The 17,317-nt window shown below is 41.9% G+C and overlaps 2 protein-coding genes across 2 annotated transcripts in view; both read left to right on the top strand.

Annotated features, from left to right (window-relative positions):
- LOC108874955 (stAR-related lipid transfer protein 9) overlaps positions 1 to 17,317 on the top strand; it is a 344,739-nt gene that overhangs the window by 312,857 nt on the left and 14,565 nt on the right. The window lies entirely within an intron of this gene.
- cldn11a (claudin 11a) lies at positions 11,080 to 15,698 on the top strand. Its single transcript, XM_018663742.2, has 3 exons — positions 11,080 to 11,546; positions 11,761 to 11,925; positions 14,110 to 15,698. Exons 1-3 carry the CDS (start codon positions 11,321 to 11,323, stop codon positions 14,376 to 14,378), a joined length of 660 nt encoding a protein of 219 aa, XP_018519258.1. The 5' UTR covers positions 11,080 to 11,320; the 3' UTR covers positions 14,379 to 15,698.

The following is a 17,317-nucleotide window of genomic DNA, read 5'->3' as shown; positions in this document are numbered from 1 at the left end:
ACAGGCTAAGCAGCCGATGACCCTCGGCCAGCTCTTCTTATCAGTCTAAGCCGGTCCTGGCTTAAGGATAAGCAAAAGGAAACCACTGGAACTGACACTTTGGATAGATTTAAGAAAAAACTGTAATGTAGAATTTCTGCAACCAAGAATGATTAACTCTGCTACTCCACAATGTATTGTATAATTGCCTCGTAAACATATAGTGTTAAACATTTGTGACTTGGGTCTGTTGAGTGGCTGTGTATGCACGGCTCATGATATACAAATATATTGTAAATTGCACCCTTTGGGATATGGAGGGTATTTTCCCTCACAATGACGCTTTTTATTACAACCAGCTGAAAAGGGAGTAGTCGAGAGTTTCTTTCGCCCCTGAGGTTTTAAATCTTACACTCGTGTATTAAATTTGCCAAAGACAGATCAGTCAATGGATTGAATCAGAGGAGTAAAAACTGTCCTCGAATTTCTCAGCCACTTAAATCCCACATGAGCAGAACTCGCCAAAGCATCGCAGTCATTTCAGCATTGGTGAACTCGCAAATCCCTTTTCTTCTGCCTCTCGCAGCTTAGGGCTGCAGACCGAGCGGAGTGATGGTGGGCTTCGGCTACAACTCTTTGAGTTACTCAAATGCACACATACATGACTGGACAGACGAAACGGCTTCTGGGGTGGTCCACCTGCAGGTAGGCCTGTGTGTGTGTCCACGTGGGTCTTTGTGTGTGTCCACGTAGGCATATGTGCATGTGTACTCAAGGTCTACGCACTTGTGTGAACATGCACGCACGCTCTGTTTGCATGTGCTTATTTATTTATATGTGTATATACATCCATTGGGGCACGCTTTTGTGTGAGACTTCAGCACCATTTCCCGGTGCCTGGCTCAGAGCTGATAAGGACACGATCCTCTCAAGACTTAAATACACTGCAAATGGAAGAGACAATTAGTGCTCTGTTGTTTTACAATCAATAAAGTTGCTGCAGCACAGTTAAAACAGAGAACACTATTGAATTAGTATGATGACGGGTCACTTGTTGTCACTGTGGCCACTTATACAAGTGCTTTTAACCCTAACAGATGTGCCAAGTAACAATTGAGCTGTTTTTAACTGAATAGTGTATTCCACTGCTATTCAGTAATTTGTGTGGCTCAAACTGGCAGCTTGAGGCTTGATTTATCCACTACAAGCTTGAATATCCAACATTAATCTCCCGATTGGACAGCCCCCTCTGTCTCATTAATTGTCAGCACTGGCCACCTCTCTGAACTCTTTCATAACAGAGGAGCACCAGGTATCACCAGCTCTCTGTGGTTCCGGAGAACAACAGGGCCCATTTGTCATCATAGTTGCACTGTATCAGATACCAATCCATCTCCCCTTCCTAAAATACCAGATTGTTCCCTCAATTTATTCAGCCCCTGTTGAAGCCCCTCCCTTCCTTCTCCTCTTCCACACCACTCCTTAGCTCCCTCCACCTTCCCTTCCATTCGTCTCCCAATGCTCCCCCAGGCCAAGATCAAACTGTGAATTACAAAAGTCCTTGAGAAACCCTGATTCAGACGATTTGGTGTCAGCTCGGCAGCCCTCCCGTGTCTCCTCCTGATCCCTGCCCGTCCATCTATTACTCGCATTTAGACAACTCCCCCACTGCCCCTTTTCTTCCTCTTCACCAGCTCCTCTGACACTAAATCACCTCCAGCAGTTACCTCAGCCTGCAGGAGGATGGGAGACAAAAAAAAGATTTCGACAAAAACAGAAAAAATATATATACATATATATGTCAGCTGCACACCAGGGATAGTAATGTTGAATTCAAATCCTTCAGCTTTCCATACTTTTGGCTCTGCACTAATTTTTTTATACAAAAATAACTGTAATGCTGCAAGACACTGATCTATTAAACATCATCACTGCAATGATAAGCCACCCTAAGAGTTCAGTCACATAAGGGTAGGGGTAGGGGGAGTGAACTTGTATTTTCAGTAGTTGAGTAGTTGAAAATTACTTATAATTTTACAAATTGAATTCTAAGGAAAAACAATACTCAATGAGGCAAGTAGTTACAGTTTTGTTTTTTTTTGTTTTGTTTTTTTTTGTTTTTTTTTTTACAGCTGCTGCATGAGCAAGTCACATCAAGGGTGAGCAGTCAAGAATGCCCAGGGCCTCAAAAGTAAAGATCCACAGTATTTGACAAGTCTGCTAGTTGACAAAGACATCAGTGATGATCAGTTTGTAAATGTCCCGCCACCAGTGTTCATTGTGTTAATTTGAGTGTAATTTCAAGACTGCATTGCAGGGCATGAAAATGATTAAAAACAAACCCTGATGTCTTATCCAAGAACACATCCAGCCTCCACATGTAATGGCTTCTGAGCCAACAGTGAAGTGGGTGTGCTGGGTCTGCATAAGCCATTACAGAAACAAAAAATGAAGAGTGCAAAGAAGGTGGCAGCTGAGTAAAGAAAAGAAAAGACAAATCAGAACCAATATTCATTTCTTTTGTCCCTTGACCCGCTGGGTTTTCTCTCATTCCTCCTCTCTGCAGTAGTTTGACAGACAAGCCTCTGCAATTGTATAAAGGTGTAGTGAAATGTGTCGTCTGTCTTTCCTGGTGGACTGATGTCAACCCCACTCTCATATGAGATGCTGTTTGTGTGACAAATGGTCCTGGGGCGTGTCTGCCAGAGCGGATGAGGGGCAGAGGGAGGGATGCGGGCCATTTTAATATTAGGATGATGGAGACGCTGCCTCTGGTTTCCCACTAAAGGGCCCAAAGCCAGATTGCTTCCTTAGAGAAATGAATTAAGCTCAACGTCCCCCCACAGAAGACAGGAAGTTTACAGAACTGAACAGAATGAGAACAAAACACAGGCAGGTGCTGCTGTTTGTACAGAAATGATTGATGAGATGCAAGATCAGGATTTCCTTTGGCAGAATTACTCAGGCCTGTCCTGAAACTACAGTATTGCCGCTCCTTGCTGCATTGTTTGGTATTCGCCTTGAGTCTGGTCTATTTCACATAAGACCCGCTGGCTACTGTGTGTGCGTTTGTGTGTCCATGTGTATGTGTGTTTCTAATCTCTATTTATCCAGGGAAGGTTTGCTCAGCACTTAGGCTCTTTTTGCAGTAGCTCTCTGCTTCACTTTTATTTAGATAGTTAAAAACATTCACATCTAGGCATTTTCAAGAACAATTAGAGTTATAAAATGTCAGCTGCTGAATGGCTTCAATGAAGATAATAGGGAATAAGCACCTGATAAATGCTTCAGGACATTTTCATAGTAGTTGTAATGGGGAGGGAGAGCGTTTACTTTCTTCATCTTTGTTGCCAGGGTATACCCAGCTTGTCTTACGATCTCAAGCAGTGACTATCCAAATTCAAATATATTCAAAATGTGACATTACGCAATCATTGCAGTCACTTCAGGACGGGCCTGAAGGGAGAACGTTTTATTGGCTGAAACTGGGTGACAAAGCCAGTCTGATCTTAAAGCGTGTGGTGGAAAAAGTCATTAGGATTAAAGGCCCAATCAGATGCTAATCAGCTGATCTTGTGGGACAAAATGGGGTCTTGTTTGTCTGTTACAGTTGGAGCTGCGCGAATATGACAGGAAGGAGGAGGAAATATCATCAGCACACGCGCATACTGTATGTACACGTGCGCACGCGCACACACACACACAAACAGGCCCATGCAAGCTCACAAAAAACAGCATAAGAGGGCAGGTGTACTAGATGCCCCGCCATGGCTGACTGACTAGCTGACTGGCAAGGTCACACAGATTTTGGATGAGTATGCTGGGCATCACTGAACCCAGCACTGACAGCGGAAGCGGAGGATGCACGTGCACACTTGCAAGCACACACACAAGCCTGTGGGGATCTTTCTCTCTCTCTCTCTCTTTTTCTCTTTTGCACACACCTAGACACACACAGTCACTTCTAGGCACAAACAAGAAAACACACATACTGGTAAACACACACACATAGAGAGGGGAAGAGAGAGAGAGAGAGAGAGAGAGAGAGAGAAATGCACAAGGGCAAAGAAGCCTCCATGATTAAATTGGTTTATTTAAGAGGGGGGAAAGCGGGGTTGGCAGTCAGGGAGCAAAGGCAGATAGGGGGTAAATACATTTAAATGCATTTGTATGGTTAAGCATACATATGGAGGGGGTAAGTTTAAGAGAAACCAGTAAATGCAAGATTTTAAGGATGAGAGCAGGATAACAGAAGCAGAGGAACATATAGCGAAGCACAGTGAGAAAACATTGATAAGAAAGTGGGTAACGCAATAAATATTTGCAAATAAATTATGTACACATACAAAAATGCATATGTATACATACTGCATAAGTGCATGCTGCCACACTCAAGCGCAATAACATGTACACTCAAGCAGACACACGCACACATACATGTTCACAAACATACACAAACACAGTAACTGTCATTGACAAGCGGGTGGTTAAGACTGGAGCAGTTCCCAACTGCATCTCTGACAGGCAGCTAAACCGCATTAGCAGAAACAATGGAGCACTCAATCTCTTCCACATTCCCTGGAGAGTCCCAGAGAGTGGTAGTGGGGTGAGAGGAAGGAGATTTAGCCTAATATACGTGGGGAGGCTGGGGCTTTGGCGTGACCCTGTTTCCACACGCCTGTCTGTCAGCTGGTAATTGAGGAATAGCAAGGTATAGGCTGGTGGCTGAGTCAGTGGATAAGTAATGATCTTCGTGGGTCATTGACCCCCGTCCATTATAGTTAATCTAATCTGAAAAATAAATAATGAAATTCACCTATGAGGCGATCCTGGAGCATATCAGCACTCATGCCGATGTGTCAGCACTCATACTAAGAAGTGTCGATTGCTGCCTACTTAAAAGGCAGCAAAAGCCAGCTGATTCCCACAGACTAGCCACAGCTGTTTTAAGCATCTGACTGACTGAGGAACCTGTCTGTTAGCCTCCCTGTCTTTAAAGCAGCAAGTAGCATGCATTAGGCTAATGCAAGTCCAACTGTCTCTGTCTGTCATTTGGTGCGGGGCAAGTAGCATATAATGGCTTTATCAGAGCCTTTTTGCTGAAAACAGTTTCTTGCTGTGAGGGAAAATTATATTAATCAGAGCAGTGAGAGTGAACCAAACTGTAAAGTGAGGGCCATAAAACCAAAACAAGAAGCTGAAAGATGCTAAAATGCTTTGCAGAGCTGAGTGGACCAGAAGAATGACTCATAATTCAAGTCAATTTGAGTGATATCCTTCACATTACAAGTCAATTTGACCCATTTTAAAAATAAAAAATTATTTGTGCAGCTTTAAAGACATTAAAGGAAATAGTCCTCCACTTACTCCCTTAAGGAGCTGGAGTCTGTGTTTAGCCTAGCTTAGCATTAAAAATTGAAGCATGGAGAGAAAATAGCCTGGGTATGCCCATAGCACACTCTAAAACTGACAAATGGAAGTGCTTTATCTCAGGTTTTGGGAGAGGTTATTTGCTGGAACTATTTCTTGGCAAACAACAGATGGTTTTATTGTAAAGTTGCCAAATTTGGTATCATCGTTCTTGTACAGAGACTACAACCAAAACTTGTGCTCACTGAACATATCTGGCAACTCATGTTACATCAGCCAGGGATGCCTCACACCAAACTTCCCCTAAAATCACATATCTGTTTATGTATGGCTTGAGCAGAGAATATGAATCATCTGAATAAGTTTTAGAGTTGTAAGTATTGGCAAGGTGTTTCCCCCATTTTCAGTGCTTATGCTAAGCTTGAGCAAACACCTCCTGACTCCTGCTCCCCACTTAACAAACAGACATGAGGCTGTCATCAATCTTCTAGTGTCACTCTTGAAAAGGATGAGAAAAAAATGCATTTCCCTAAAAATGTTGGACTATCCCTTTAAGTAATTTTATGGTCCACATATGGCCCAACTTCAACTCAGTCCAGCTCAGTCCAGGACTGCAGAGTCTCTCATCAAAATGATATACGAGTCATGACACGTCTCCCTCTCCCTATATCTCTCCATCTCTCTCTCTCTCTGTCTCACTGCCCAACACATTCCCATCTCCTATATTAGATAATGCACAGCCCACCATGTAAAGAGCGATAGATTATTCTATTCCTGGTGACAACAGAGGAGAAAGGGGGAGGGGAGGAGGATTATAAAGAGCAGAATGATGAGGAGGCTAATTTAAGCAGTTTGAAAATGCTGGAGAGAGAGAGAGAGAGAGAGAGAGAGAGAGGACAGAGGGATAGAGAGGGATATGGAGAGGAAAGGAGGGAGTTAAGGCTTAATGGAAATAAGTTTATGTGGTAAGGTGCCAGCTGTCGGGGAGTGTTAAAATATGTTTATATATGAGAGTTTCAGAACATGTATTTTGGAAAACAAAATGCCCCTTTCCTAATCCACTCTCTTCACCCCTGGTACCTACGTAAATCTCCTCCCAGCACTAATGAACTATTATGACAAATACTGGGAGTAAATTTACTGTGTTGACAGAGGCTGTGCTCCTCAGTCCCAGAGGGCCAGAATGAGTTATATATCACCTTCTTTTTCACTCTTCTCCCCTTGCATCCGTCTCCCTCCCTGTTTCTAACTGTATTTCTCTTTCTCTCCCACTTAGCCATATGGGGACTGACACATGTATCCCTCATCAACTCCCACAGAGCGACAGGGCTGTGCCACACTGTTATGTTCTGTGTGGTATATAGTTAGTAGAGCCTGTGGTGATGTATTGAGTGTAATGGCCAACAGCGTTTGTTGAGATTAATTGATACTAATGGCTAACACAGTTAGCGGTGAGTGATGGCTGCTACACCGCAGACACACTGGAGGATTAGACACAAATCAAGTTGCGACCAGGCTCCCACTGCAGCAATATGCTCCGTCTGCTCTGTCATCCACAGAGCAGTCTGAAACAAAAGAGATGTGTGCTGGACCATAAAACGGCACTCTGGCCACTAGTTAGATGTGAGCTTTACTGGAGGGCTTTCACTCCGAACAGTGACATCCACAATTTGTAAGCCATGGTGCTAACATTCAAGTAGGGTTACCTGTTGGGCATTAGCTCTGTTATCTGTTATAAAGTTCTAAGCTGTGAGCAGACACAGCAGTTTGGAGAAGTAAAAGAACACAAAAAAAATCACAAGGTGCCTCAAAAGTTCACACTGAAAAATCATCCAGAAAATGCATCGTGCATACCAAACAGGTGGTTTCCAGCTCAGATAGCAACATTATGACAGGAAGTGATGTGAACAATGGATATGCATATCGCAAGAGAGAAGATTTAAGTGTAATCCATCTTAATCGTGTCTATGCAAAATCCAGACAAGAGATGCATGTTAACACCAGGGACAGAACCAGAGATATAAAATAATTTTCAGCAGTATAACTAAGAAGCAACTTAAATTTGGTGGAGGCTGTGAGCTAAAGTGCATTTGCAAGAAAGGATTTTGTGACAATGCCTCACATTCAAATCTAGAGACTTCAGCAGACACTGTGCCAAAACTCCCCTAATAGGCCTCTGTTTTACTCGACAGAACTTAGGCATAATTTATTAAGAAGTGAGCATTTCTTTGTGAACTAAACGCTTTTAAACAACCAGCAGACCCACAAAAGCCCAAAAGAGACAACTTCTGTGGAAAAAAAAGTGCAAGTTAAATTGATTTTCTTGTTTCAAATTATGAGAAACATGATTACAGATACACGTGAAGAGTGTAGGTCCCAAATGAGACACCACAAGTTTAATTTTGCAGACCAGATGATGTTATGTGTGCTTCAGAATTAAATGATGAACATAGTTTTTTCTCCCCCAACAGATCGATTGTGTAACATTTTGACAGAAACCTCATCAGTTCAAGTCACGTCACTATAGCAGTGTAGCATAAACGGATCCTCCTCTCCTCATCTCCTGCCTCCTGTTAATCACAGAATGTGACTTGACAACTGTTTGAAAAAGTACCCATCATTCCCCCAGGCCAGGATGACTCATCCAGTATGGCTGCCACTCCATCACAGTGGGCTGGCCTAAAAAGGTCCCCCCCTCTTCCTCCAATCACTCTATCATTGCTCCTCTTCACCTCCCCGCTCATAACTCATTCTCTTCGACTGCGGCCCCCACCTCTGAACTGGACCACTAGTCTCGCTTTGCCGAGACAAAGAGTGTGTCATTGCTCCTCATCTCTTTCAGCCCGTCTTGACTGACAGCTCTGACAGCATGAAGGGTAGGAGAGGAGTTACTCTGCCGTGCTTCCTCTCCCTCCCTCTCCGCTGTGTTTTAAACTTTTACGCTGTGTTCGGATGCCCCATTCACCCCCCACCACCTGCACACAGACACACACACACACACACACACACACGCACTGTCTACACGCACTCCCACCCCTTCATTCCCTCCCCAGGAGAGCTAAAATCCCATCATCCCTCTGTGTCAGCGTCGCTGTTGCAATCCTCACCTCATTAGCATAATATTCCCATTCCCTTGCCGCCTCACTCCTCCTGTATCAGACAAACTGCTCAGGGAATCATAGTGGGATATGCCCTGCTTGCTCTCATTCTACTACTTCTTCGACTCTCACTATTTGTTTCACTCTCCCACTCTCATGCACACACACTTATTCACTCACTCTCTTTCTGAATGTATTTGATTCTTCTCCTCAAATCTATCTATCTATCTATCTATCTATTTGAGCAGACAACTCTATTAGACTTGAGTGAGACAGGTTGTGAGGAAAGAGGGAGATATATGAATGAGATACAGAGTAATGGTGGGAGAGATGAAGTGTAACACTGTCTGTTTACATGGCTGGCTGGCTTAAACCACTTACGCCAATGATCTATAATGTATTTGTATCTTTTACCATGTCTGCCCTAGATGTGACACACACACACACACATGCACACATGCACAGTGTCTTTGGGGACAAAGCTCCATCACAGTTTGTGATACCAACTTTTCAGTTTTCAATTTTTTTTTTTTACTTTGCTGACACACATGCGTACATGAATAAACTCTAGACCCAAGGCTAACAGTTCTCCAGCAAAAGCACAGCCTAATTGCCATCTGCAATGAGGACAAAAAGACATATAATAATCATCCACGGCTGGAGTGTGAGCTAGGTTTGGTGTACGCGCTGGAGGGCTGACCAAGAGCAATGTCAGGGACTGGTAGATTGTTTGTATGAGCTTTGTAACTGTCTAAACTCCAGTAAGTGCCTGCAGTTCTACAACCACACGGCTGACTTTAACAAAACTTATCTGCTCTCAAAAAGGCGGTGAAAAAAGTATGAAGCATAAATACTGATTTAGACCATCTTGTAGTCTCTTCTAAAACATAATGAAGACATACTAAATGACCAAAATCCAATGCCTCCTGCAGTGGATTCACAGTAAAAACCATCATTGATTATCTTCAGTGGAAGGCTTTCAATTTGAGGCAGCTGGAGGAAATACTGAGCATGTAATAACAGGATACAGTACCTCAAACCTGCTGGCTGCAACTTTTGTTTTTAAGCAGCTTTTTGACCTCCTGATACACTGTAGCACTATAGTATTTTTCTTTCTTTACTTTTTTCTTCCAACTCAGTGCAGTTAGTTGAAAAAAGCTGCATTAGATTTTGATGTGTAAGGTAAGGTAATACTGTTGGGATGCACCAATGAAGTGAGAAATTGCAGACACTCCAAGCAAATTACAATGACCTGAAAATTCCAATAGATGTGATGAGATGAATATTGATTATTTTTTGTCTAGAATTGTTCTTGTTCACAAAAGAAAACAGCCCAGATGAAATGTTTTTACCTGTTTAGATATACAACCTGAATCTCATGTGATCATGTGAATTGTGTCACCTTTACCAGGCAGTGTAACCATAGCCTTGGCTATGGCTATGACCAGACAAAACACAAGAGCAATGAGGAAAGCATGACAGGAAGTGGGCCAAACATGCCATTACAGACACTGACCTTGTGCAACTCTGTGAAGCGTCTCAGTCTGTCTCTCTCTTCCTCTTAGACTGATTGCTATGCAGCTGCCATGTCACTGGACTGATGTGAGTGATGGAGGACTTACTTAACTCCAACCAGCAAGGACAGGAAGAAGGAAATGCTACGTCCTACAACACCTGAATGTCAACTATAGACCACTGCTGTGCTACGCCGCCCTCTGTTGGTGAACTGGAGCACAAAGCAGTGGCTCTAAAATGTGGAGACCTCAGAAGAGAAACAGTTGCTTACTTTCCACATCAATGCAAATATGCCAAACCACAACTTTTCCTGGACAGGTGCAACCACTGCACAAAGGTTCTGAACTGTTAAATCAGTGCTGACACACTGGACCTTACACCATATGGTAAGACCGTTGAGTATGCAAATCAGGATTGTGGAATACATTGCAGGTCATATATAGTTGTTGCGAAGAATGCAGTATAGCTGATTAATTACCTGGAGAGTGGCCATGTGTATAACATAGCAGGCTCAGTAATCACGTGTGTGTTTTTTCATGAGTAATCACAAGGGAGCACATTTACTCAAGCACTCTCCAGTTTATACTACTTCATACTTCCACTCCACTGCACTTCAGTGAAAAATATTGTACTAACCTTAACTCCACTACAGCTATAGCTAATGGAACAGATGTGGTAGTACAATTTGGATTATGATTTTATAGATTAACTACACAACAGCACACGCAGTAGTTCAAACTGCATCTTCACTTCCATCACCTGCATTGAAATGGAATTAATACATTGACACATCAATCATAGCAGAACAATATGTGTAGAAATATATACAGGAATGGGCCACTCTGCATAATGAGTGATTTTAATTTTCAAACTCAAAATACTCAAAATACTGCCAGTAGATGGCAGCAGATTTCTTGTTACATGTTCTCAGCCCCCAGTTAAGCCAAACATCTGCACGGGCTGTAATGAGTTATGCGCTCCATCTTTTTGAGAAAATCCAAGTGGGGTGTGTGTGTTTTTCAACTTTTTTGTCCATAAAAGCTAAGTATCTGATTGGCTGGAAGTTATGGAGTATTTTTCCCCCTGCTGAACTTCCCCCTATAAAACCTATGATGATGTGAAAGCTCTATTCTTTTGAAGTGCGCAACAGAGACCATTTGATGGAATAGAGTTTGAAGGAGAAAAGTAAACTTTAACACTGGATTAACTTGTGTAGTGGAATATTAGTTCCACTATTAGAGATCAGGCTGTGTTATTCCACATCTTGGTTAATTTTGTCAGGCGTTCTCAGCTTTTATTTTAACCTTTCGAACGGTTTCTGGACTCGAAACAAGTGATTTTTACACACAATTTACGCCATGGCGAACTCGTGTCTCCAACTGAGCGGCTTCCTCATCAGCTGCCTCGGCTGGTTGGGAATAGTGATCGCGACAGCTACCAACGACTGGGTGACTATGTGTAAATACGGTTTGAACACCTGCAAGAAGATGGATGAGCTAGGGGCTAAGGGACCTTGGGCGGAGTGTGTCATCTCCACAGGACTATACCACTGCGTCTCCCTCACGCAGATCCTGGACCTGCCAGGTAGAAACTGTTCAGTGTACATGCATGCTACAGCATAGTGGTTTCACACACTATAGGTATACATTTGTAAAATTAGACAGTCTTATTTATTTCAGATTTTTCCATTGATGTATGCACATTATTTAACTCAAGTTTTTATTTATTCACATTTACCCCCATATTTTTTTTTACACAGCATTATCATATGTTTCATAGAGTATATGTGTTTCTATAGCCTACATCCAGACGACTCGTGCCCTGATGATCACAGGTTCAATCCTAGGTCTCCCAGCAGTGGGAATGCTCCTCATGTCCATGCCCTGCATCAACCTTGGGAACGAATCCCAGACCTCTAAAAACAAACGTGCCATCCTGGGAGGAGTGCTTATTCTCATAGTCGGTAAGAGGCTCAACTTTATCTTATTCACATAGGGCAACTTAACCTATTTAGTGCAAAAAATGAACGTCATGGTCAGACGAAATGTAAATCACAGCTGCAGCTTAAATTGTTTTGCGCTCACACTCACGCACCAAGATCCCCTCCAGCCTTCCTGACACTGACCTCTTCTAACCCCACCTCAAAATGCTTACAAGCTGCTGAGAGCAGAGGATGTTGAATATGGCTGTCTTCCTCCCTAGGGTGCACACATATGTACACACTCACACTCACACACACACACTTATATGTTCCTGTTCCAATGAACTCTCCCCCCTCAGATCCCATTACATTCCTCTCTTCCACCTACTCTCATCCACACCCTGCCATTGTCCTGAACCACATGGAAACTCACTCCCTGAATTGCCCGGTTTTGATGCTTAATTTGATTGGTCCCTGTGTCCATGTTTGACTTTTCCTTTCCTATTTCCGACATGTGCAGTATCACAAACATCACCCAATGACCACAGTGTAATTCTGAGTACATTCAAAATATCAAAAGCCATCGCTCAGTCAGAAGATTTTCTGTTTCGTCCTGAGGAACATTAGTATGTCAGGGAGGATTTATTTGTGTGTCGGTGTGCTTGTTTACAAAACTACACAGCCGAATTAAAATCCAGTTGTCACACTGCCATTCACTGCCTCCATACTGGCAGCAGAAAGCATCCCAGCAACAATTAGTTTGAGTCCAACTTTAATTATTTTTGTTTACAGTGTTCTCTGAAGCATCAGTTGGGAGGCTTTAAGTCTGCATATTATTTGTGGATTCAGTTTTTGCTCATTCTAGTGCAGTATATTCTGGTGGAAAAACAATTTCATCAAAATGTTGTTCTGTGTTAGCCTCTGATGGATACTGTCAAAAATCCAACATATACTACAGTCAGTGTGTCCCTGTCTGATATATGGGGAGTTCAATATTTGTACAGGTCTTTGAGGAGGTGAGGCCCTTCTTCTGTAGTTCAAGGCAAAGCTTGTATGACACAATTTAGTCTTACTGATCACTAATATTATTCTACCCTTTCTTTCAGTCTGTTATTCCTCTGTGTCCTGCATGAAGAATAGAAAAATATTATCAAACTGCAATAGCTTTAAAATAGGATTAATATATATATATATAAGCATAGGATAATTAAAGTCCTAATATTTGTCCATCCATCTGTTATCTGTCTTGTGGGTCTGTGTTTGTACAGCTACTGTATGTGTAAGGTCATACAGTCTGTATCCCACAGTGGATCTGTCTGTGAAGACCTGTATTAGAAATTGCCTGTAAAGACATAGCACACAAAAAATAAACAAACAAAATACTGATGGGTTGAGGAGTAAAAGATATTGTGTAGTATACGAGACAAAGAAGAAGTTGCTAGAAGTTATGCTCCGACGCTAGCATAAGCTGAGCATATGCATAGAGAATATTATTGCAAGGGGGCTCTGCTTAGTAATGACATAGAACATCTGGTTTTACTCAACATTCCTTCAGCTACTCCCCTCAAAACATATAAGCATAGAAAGAATGAATGATAAACTAATGATTCAAACTAGTTTTACTTTCACAGACTGTAGATACTCAAGGGAAATCCTGATATATAAAGACATACAATTCTTTATGCTTTTTAGCATTACAAAGTTACTGACACCCTAAATTGATAACTAGTGGAATATGAGTTTAAACATGTGGTTTACATGATGTTTACTGCATGGAGTTTCTGATTTGAATCCATAGTTTGTGTCACTGTTTCCATGTGTATCTGTACTGTGTACTCATGCCAGTCTATAATTATTCATCTTGCCTAGCCTTGGTCATGCTCATTCAGAATTTGTGCTTTCAGTTGCACCATTTTGCATCCCAATTCTAATTACATTTTATTGTCTCAGCACATAGTACTTCACCAGATTGTGAGGTCAACATAGCGTGCATATGTGTATAGGAAACTTTTATTTGCACTATTTTGCATCCCATGTATTAATGTATAATTTGCCAGCGCATACAGGCCCTATGTGGTGAAGCAAGATGTGTATGTACATTTATTATATTCAGCAACACCATTTTGTATTCCCAGTTTAATTCAGTTTTTTTTAGAGTAACTTTTATGTGAGTCTGTGTTACCTTATGTCCCCGTTTTAACAGTTTTCCTGCCTCTTTCTCCTCAGCATTGTGTGGAATGGTATCTACAGTCTGGTTTCCCATTGGGGCCCACCATGAGCAGGGCCTCATGTCATTTGGCTTCTCCCTCTACACTGGCTGGGTGGGCACTATTTTCTCCATGCTGGGTGGGTCCATCCTCACCTGCTGTTCATCAGAGTCCTCCTCCTCCTCTCGCTCCTACCAGGACAACAATCGCTTCTACTACTCCAAACAGGGAGGAGGAAACCAGCCAACCGCCTCTGCCACCAATCACGCCAAGAGCGCCCACGTCTGAGCTGGGAGCGATTCTGAATCCCACGTGGACTGTAACTAGTTTGTATATAGAGACATATACACAAGAGCACACAAACACACAAATTCACATTCAGCACAGTAACAATTACATGCAAGCCCATAATGGAAGAGAAGGAGACACATTCACACACTCATTCCTGTTGGTTTATGAGAAGGAAAACACAAGGGGGAAAATTCTTGAATGAGCACAAAAACATACATAAAAGAGACATTCACACATCCAAACACACAAAGACTGTTTTTGTTGGAGGCCTTTTTTCAGCCAGTGGATTGTTTTTGTATCACAGAGCTCATCTTCCAGCCTCCTCAAGGTGGGCGCGGTGTGGACTCACCATAATGTTACATAATTGTACAAGCTTTTGAGTAACTGCCTGCACAGCAGCCTGACCTTCTAATCACTTGAGGCCTCGTGGACTGAAATATTGATCTCTATTATACTTCTATTTTTCTATTGTACACCTAGAGATGAAATCTTATGAGTGCCTTTGTTGATAAATATATTTTTGAAATCATATAATATCTTGATCATTTGTTTTGATAAGAGCAGGGCATGACAGTACTGTGGAATTGAACATATGTTTGTTAACATTGTTTAAGTACATTAATTTTTCTTTGACAGTATTGTGCAACTCTCTTGTGCACTTGCCCCTTGAGACTTGATTTAAAAAACGTAGCAGTTTTTTCCGCTTCTGCAGGATGACAGTAGACTGAAGGGAACATACATTTCACAGGAGAGCTTTATCCAGCAGTTTTACAGCCTGAATTAGAGTCTTAGTATGTGCACTGGTTTGGCAGAATTAACTTATCAGAGAGTACCACATTTTCATCTTTTGTCCATAACTCTGTTATCTACCAGTGATATTTCATAATCCAAAGTTACTTTAAACATTTCTCTTTAACTAACTTGATTTTTTTGGTTTTTATAACAACTGAATGACAAAAAAGCAGCTTATCCTGTAACTGTAGAATTATACATTTCCATTAAACATCTTAGTCAAACTTCCTCACATAGAGTAGTTCTTAAAAAAAAAAAGCCTGTAGCTAAAAGTCTGTTTCACTAGTGTGCACAAAAACACATCAGTATTATGTAGATTAGCTTCTCTCAAAAGAATGTGATGACTTGAATGTTCAATATCTCAAATGTGCTCTGAACACAGATAGAACCAGATATTCCCAAGATGAAGGAACCAGATATTCCTAACTCAGATCCATATAGAAGCAGCATTAGCTGGTTATTTATTGTTTCACTGATGTGCTATTGTTTGATTTTCTATAATAAAGATAAAAGAATCAAAACTGCCTTTGTCTCGAGTCTGTCACACAGAGATGGTAAGATGTTCTCATCTCACACATCACTTTCTCTCCTCTATCTGGGTGTTAAATTTAAAATTGACATAAATACAACTGCAGCAGACAGAGGGTGGATGATGTATGTGATGTGTGTGTCTCTGAGTGTGATATACAATAATCACTGCCTTGGAACAACCTGTCTGATGTGCTTTTTGATGCAGATTGGCAACACGGACTGTGTGTGTGTGTAGTATTACTGTCAGTGTTGGTGTGAAACTAAGTTGAGAATCGAAGAAAACATGAATTGTTACAAGCAGATCACATTATATTTGTAATGTGACTCAGTGACCTTGAGTTAGGTCAGCACAGAAGAGCCTGTCCCCATGACTCTGAAACCAAAACACTGTACAGGCCCTCTCCTGCTGACTTCACACACACTTACACTCACACACAACCACATGCACACCCCCTCCACACACACAGTGTGCAACATAGAGATAATTGTGTCCAGTGTGTGGCTGGCTGTGTGCTTCTCTGTCCATATCAAGGTCACTGAGTCATATCACAGATATTACATAAAACAACATGTGCCATCTCATTGTCCTCAGTTTATCTCCAAACACACACACAATCACCTGTCCTTGTTGTGAACTGATCTCAGCTCAGTTACTGTATTTCCACATCATTCTGTCACTTTACAGTATCTGAATTTCCTGGCATGCCTGTGTCTGCAGGTGTGTGTCTGTGTGTGATCATGTCGGTGTGTGTATTCCCTGAAATGTGATGCTGTCCCGGGCGTAGAGCCATCCAGTCCACAGGAGACCAGTGGGAGGGTGGTGGACAACCAAGCTGTCCTGTTCTGCTGGTAGTGATCTGATATGATATGCTTAAGCGTTGCTAGCTAGAAAAGCTGACTAAGAAAAAGTATGAAAAGAGAATCTATTTTTCTTTTCAGCTCCTCTTGGATGTTCTCATATACCAGCCTTATTACTCTGTGATACTTAATCTTTTCCAGCAATTATTTTCTGATTAAATATTTTAATTTATTTTCTCGTCTATGCACAGTCCATCAACCTAGATTGTTTATTTCTACTTCTGCCCAGAATACCATTCAACAACACTGCAAGAACTTTTTCCCTCCCAGTGTGTGTGTGTCTGTGTGGCTAGAGAGAACAAAAATCATAGCAGTAATGTTAGAACACAGAGTTTCCCAGTGAAAAGGGAGTGAAAGTGAAGTCCTCCTATCAAAACACAGTTGTGTTCTTTTAGACACATTTCAAATTTCCAACACCATTGTGACTGTGCCACTATGCAATATCTAAGTGATGCGAGTATATTTGTCTGGTTAAAGCAACAGTTTTAACCAGGCAAAGATTTAACACGCATTTACCCACCCTCTTGCAGAGAGTATGATGAGAAGATTGACACCACTCCTGTATGCATTGACTGTGGAGAGATGGTTTGCTTACCTTAGCATAAAGTCACAAAGTGTGAGGAAACAGCTAGCCGAGCTCGCTGTAATCACCTGCCACCTACTGCACTAACACCTGTAAGACACTGATTAACATGTTGTAGTGACTTCCTGGAGTAACACCAGTGAAGATGCTTTTGGCAGAAGCAGGCTAGCTG

Source organism: Lates calcarifer, linkage group LG19 (genome assembly GCF_001640805.2).
Source record: "Lates calcarifer isolate ASB-BC8 linkage group LG19, TLL_Latcal_v3, whole genome shotgun sequence".
Taxonomy (NCBI): Eukaryota; Metazoa; Chordata; class Actinopteri; family Centropomidae; genus Lates; species Lates calcarifer.
The sequence above is the reverse complement of the archived record's forward strand: the minus strand, read 5'-3'. Positions and strand labels throughout refer to the sequence as shown.

Bases quoted from the DNA above. Each gene is read 5' to 3' on its own strand.
- cldn11a (XM_018663742.2), top strand. From the start codon at position 11,321: ATGGCGAACTCGTGTCTCCAACTGAGCGGCTTCCTCATCAGCTGCCTC. The intron at 11,547-11,760 runs GTAGAAACTGTT...GTGTTTCTATAG, and splicing joins GCAGATCCTGGACCTGCCAG to CCTACATCCAGACGACTCGT. The intron at 11,926-14,109 runs GTAAGAGGCTCA...CTTTCTCCTCAG, and splicing joins AGTGCTTATTCTCATAGTCG to CATTGTGTGGAATGGTATCT.